Raw genomic sequence first — 5,545 nt, 5'->3', positions numbered from 1 at the left:
TTTTTTGCCACCTAAGGAGTCTATATATGATACAGCAGTAGTGTTATCAATCATGATTAAAATGCATACATCTTTCATTGTTTTACAAAAAGAAAATAATACATATTTTGCTGCCATTAACTCTAAATAATTTATGTGATTCAAAGTTTCATCAGGTAACCAGTTTCCACCTGTTACATTGCCATTTGGGTCAACTCCTCCCCATCCTTTCAATGAAGCATCAGATTTTAAAATATAACTTGGGTTCTCAACTAACAAAGATTTATTTACTGTTAAAATATTGTTAACCCACCATTGTATATCAGATATACATTCAGAATTTAAATAAATGTTATGATCAAATTCACCATTGAATTTACTTAGTAAAGAGCTTTTTAATATACCACAACGTCTATAATATATTTCGCCGTACTGAACTCCAGGAAGAGAAGCAACCATTTGGCCAATTACACAAGCAAACAGTCTTAATGTTATAAATTTTGATGACAAAATGTCTAGACAAGCTTCTTTTAGCTTATGAGCTCTTTCTTCAGTTAAACGAATAGTCATACTGGAAGAATTCAGAATGACACCTAAATAAGTGATCTCCTGTACAGGATCTAAAATGGATTTTTCTGGATGAACCACAAAACCAGCTTTTAATGAAAACAGTACAGTATCTCTGATATTGTTTCTTCAATCTTCAATGTCATCCCCAATTAACAGACTGTCATCTATAAAGTTTGTATTCAAATGGCCCAACTTTCTTAGTTGAGAGAAAAATACATTTGTCAGTTTTGTGAATATACGAGGAGCTGGTGCATAGCCATTAGGCAAACAACAGTACTGATACAATGTCCCCTTCCAGACAAACCGGAGATATTTTCTATAAGATAGACAGAGCATGATAAGCATTCGACCAATCAATTGATGCCATGTAACAATTTTTTGTAATTAAATTTATAGCATGTGATAATGTATCCATCTTAAAATGATGATAATCAAGATTTTCATTGAATTCTTTAAGATCAAGAATTACCCTGAGTGATCCATTTTTCTTATCTCTTGTGAAAATATTTGATATATATTGGCCTTCTTCAGGACTTGCCCTTTCAATGATTTGTTTTAATAATAATTTTTTAATTTCATCTGACACTGCAGCATTCTTTTCCTTAGACAATATATATGGAATGGGTATCATGCTCTGATTTTCAAATTTATCTCCATATCAATGCCGCACACTATTTTAAGTATGTGAACATCGCTTCCAAACGAAATTTTAATTCGCCAGCAGTAAAATTGTTCATCAATTTTAGTAACTTTTCATCTAACTGACTGCGAAACTCTTCCCAAGAAGTTAGAGATTCTAAATTACTCACCGATTCAAACAAATCTATTTTTTCTCTGACTGATTTTTCTTGTTCTGATTGTAACTGCTTCTCTGATGAGAACTGTACTTCTTGTTCGAGAACCTGTACTGACTTTGATTTTGTGGAGGTCGCTTGTAGTGACTGTTGCCTTGTGATAAAAAAGGCTTGGATCTAGAATTAAATCTTGAAACGCTTTTATATAGACGGCTTCCACTGGCCACTGATGAACCAACTTGATTTGTTTCTTTTATGTCTTTTACACGTTTACCAAGTTCATCACCAAACAACCATTTACTTGATCCAGTATCAGTATTATGAGAAGGATTGCACAATTTTTTATATTGTAGATTTAAGTCTACCTTTAAACTATCACGTCTAATCTGATTATGATCCTGCACTATATGGCCAAGTAATGAAAGAGCATCCATTCCAGTCTTAATCCCAGAAGACAGACTACTGTCTTTATCATCTGACTTTTTGTCCTGTTTCTTAGATTTTAATAACAGTTCTACTAAGCTCATAACAGCATATGAACATTTTATCAATTTTTCACTCAATTTGAAAGAGTCAATGTCTTTGAATTGGGTTTCCTTTTTCAGATGCCCCCAAATTTCTGTATTGATCTTTTGAGGATATAATTCAATATTCCCTGGTCTCAGGTATTTTTCCATTATTCCTTTTGACCGATCATCAGCTTGCTTAGTATTAAACATGTGTTTAATTATGTCAGCAACTTTTGCTGGCAAAACATTGCCAACTTTATTCCATTTTAAAGTCAGCAAAAGTTTGACTGTTATCTTTTGAAAAACTTGCAGTTTCGATGATTGCATCATCTTTATTTTTGGATGAGGACGGTCGATTTCTTGCCGCCATTTCACTCGGACTGCATGTGACCTTTTCTAAATTTTCACCAGTTGCAGTTGATTTTAAAACTATCAGTCCCTTTTACAGACTTTCTGCTTTTATCTTTTTCAAAAATTATACTAGGGAGATCAAAAGTTGACTTGCTGGCCGAAGTAGAAGTTAAACTTTTCTTCGTAGAATCCGCCATTTTCTCGAATCTCAAGAAAATGCTTTAAAAAAAAAAAAAAAAAAAAAAAAGAAAAAAAATTGTCGATTAACGACAGATAGTGCTATATCGTAGCAACTTAAATTAATAAAATGATGGCCTCACTAGATTTCAACTAAACCACAGGTCATAGGCCTAAGTCGAATTTCTCAGAATATTTAGAAAATTAGAGATCGACTATTGAGAGGTGCTTTCACCTCGATGGTTAGACACACTAATGATGGTTTTAGGCGCGCGCATCTCACATGAACTCGAAATGACGTCATACAGTAAGACAGAATTAGATTCCAAGGACATGGAGTATCACTTAAAAGCTAATTAAAAACAATTAGGGAAAAAAATTAATATTTTTTTGTTACAAGGGGCGACTGCACGAGAAGCGCTCAGATCCAAATAAATTTTTATTTTAAAAAGTTACAAAGCTACAAAGCTGAAATTTTGCACGCATATACACATGGGCAAGCTAGACATTTAGAAAAAAACCGAGCTAAAAAATCTCCCATAGTAAAAAGTTAGCCCAGGAAAAGTTGCTTATTATCTGCTCTTTTAAGCCATACCAAGGGTGAAGGTCCGATACCTAACTTTGCGAAATACGTCCATTTGGCCCATGTTTGGGACTTTTCCTTCTAATTAGGGCCCAGGCACATGGTATATCACTTAAAAGCTAATTAAAAACAATTAGTGCAAAAAATGGATATTTTTTTCTTACAAGGGACGACTGCACGAGAAGCGCTCAAATACAAATAAATTTTTATTTTAAAAAGTTATAAAGCTACAAAGCTGAAATTTTGCACGCATATGCACATTCGCAAGGTAGACATTTAGAAAAAAACCCAGCTCAAAAATCTCCCATAGGAAAAAAGTTAGCCCAGGAAAAGTTGCTTATTATCTGCTCTTTTAAGCCATACCAAGGGTGAAGGTCCGATACCTAACTTTGCGAAATACGCCGATTTGGCCCATGTTTGGGACTTTTCCTTCTAATTAGGACCTAGGCACATGATATATATCTTAAAAGCTAATTAAAAACAATTAGGGCAAAAAATGGATATTTTTTTCTTACAAGGGACGACTGCACGAGAAGCGCTCAAAACCAAATAAATTTTTATTTTAAAAAGTTACAAAGCTACAAAGCTGAAATTTTGCACGCATATGCACATGGGCATGCTAGACATTTAGAAAAAAAACCAGCTCAAAAATCTCCCATAGGAAAAAAGTTAGCCCAGGAAAAGTTGCTTATTATCTGCTCTTTTGAGCCATACCAAGGGTGAAGGTCCGATACCTAACTTTGCCAAATACGCCGATTTGGCCCATGTTTGGGACTTTTCCTTCTAATTAGGGCCCAGGCACATGGTATATCACTTAAAAGCTAATTAAAAACAATTAGGGCAAAAAGTGGATATTTTTTTCTTACATGGGACGACTGCAGGAGAAGCGCTCAAATCCAAATAAATTTTTATTTTAAATAGTTACAAAGCTATAAAGCTGAAATTTTCCACGCATTTGCACATGGGCAAGCTAGACATTTAGAAAAAAACCCAGCTCAAAAATCTCCCATAGGAAAAAAGTTAGCCCAGGAAAAGTTGCTTATTATCTGCTCTTTTAAGCCATACCAAGGGTGAAAGTCCGATACCTAACTTTGCCAAATACGCCGATTTGGCCCATATTTGGGACTTTTCCTTCTAATTAGGGCCAAGGCACATGGTATATCACTTAAAAGCTAATTACACTGATTAGGGCAAAAAATGTATATGTTTTTCTTACAAGGGACGACTGCAAGAGAAGCGCTCAAATACAAATAAATTTTTATTTTAAATAGTTACAAAGCTATTAAGCTGATATTTTCCACGCTTATGCACATGGGCAAGCTAGACATTTAGAAAAAAACCCAGCTCAAAAATCTCCCATAGGAAAAAAGTTAGCCCAGGAAAAGTTGCTTATTATCTGCTCTTTTAAGCCATACCAAGGTTGAAGGTCCGATACCTAACTTTGCCAAATACGCCGATTTGGCCCATGTTTGGGACTTTTCCTTCTAATTAGGGCCCAGGCACATGGTATATCACTTAAAAGCTAATTAAAAACAATTAGGGCAAAAAATGGATATTTTTTTCTTACAAGGGACGACTGCACGAAAAGCGCTCAAATGCAAATAAATTTTTATTTTAAAAAGTTACAAAGCTACAAAGCTGAAATTTTGCACGCATATGCACATGGGCTAGCTAGACATTTAGAAAAAACCCAGCTCAAAAATCTCCCATAGGAAAAAAGTTAGCCCAGGAAAAGTTGCTTATTATCTGCTCTTTTAAGCCATACCAAGGGTGAAGGTCCGATACCTAACTTTGCGAAATACGCCGATNTGGCCCATGTTTGGGACTTTTCCTTCTAATTAGGGCCCAGGCACATGGTATATCACTTAAAAGCTAATTAAAAACAATTAGGGCAAAAAATGGATATTTTTTTCTTCCAAGGGACGACTGCACGAGAAGCGCTCAAATCCAAATAAATTTTTATTTTAAAAAGTTACAAAGCTACAAAGCTGAAATTTTGCACGCATATACACATGGGCAAGCTAGACATTTAGAAAAAAACCCAGCTCAAAAATCTCCCATAGGAAAAAAGTTAGCCCAGGAAAAGTTGCTTATTATCTGCTCTTTTAAGCCATACCAAGGGTGAAGGTCCGATACCTAACTTTGCGAAATACGCCGATTTGGCCCATGTTTGGGACTTTTCCTTCTAATTAGGGCCCAGGCTCATGGTATATCACTTAAAAGCTAATTAAAAACAATTAGGGCAAAAAATGGATATTTTTTTCTTCCAAGGGACGACTGCACGAGAAGCGCTCAAATCCAAATAAATTTTTATTTTAAAAAGTTACAAAGCTACAAAGCTGAAATTTTGCACGCATATACACATGGGCAAGCTAGACATTTAGAAAAAAACCCAGCTCAAAAATCTCCCATAGGAAAAAAGTTAGCCCAGGAAAAGTTGCTTATTATCTGCTCTTTTAAGCCATACCAAGGGTGAAGGTCCGATACCTAACTTTGCGAAATACGCCGATTTGGCCCATGTTTGGGACTTTTCCTTCTAATTAGGGCCCAGGCACATGGTATATCACTTAAAAGCTAATAAA

General features: G+C 35.1%; 1 protein-coding gene across 1 annotated transcript; it reads right to left on the bottom strand.

Annotated features, from left to right (window-relative positions):
- Positions 1 to 1,372: 1,372 nt before the first annotated feature.
- LOTGIDRAFT_175773 (hypothetical protein) lies at positions 1,373 to 2,182 on the bottom strand (the record flags this gene model as incomplete). Its single annotated transcript, XM_009059535.1, has 1 exon — positions 1,373 to 2,182. The coding sequence occupies one exon, from the start codon at positions 2,180 to 2,182 to the stop codon at positions 1,373 to 1,375; it is 810 nt and encodes a 269-aa protein (XP_009057783.1).
- Between the last annotated feature and the right edge of the window lie 3,363 nt (positions 2,183 to 5,545).

The sequence above is a fragment of the Lottia gigantea genome (assembly GCF_000327385.1).
Source record: "Lottia gigantea unplaced genomic scaffold LOTGIsca_395, whole genome shotgun sequence".
Taxonomy (NCBI): Eukaryota; Metazoa; Mollusca; class Gastropoda; family Lottiidae; genus Lottia; species Lottia gigantea.
This window is presented reverse-complemented; position numbering and strand designations above follow the sequence as displayed.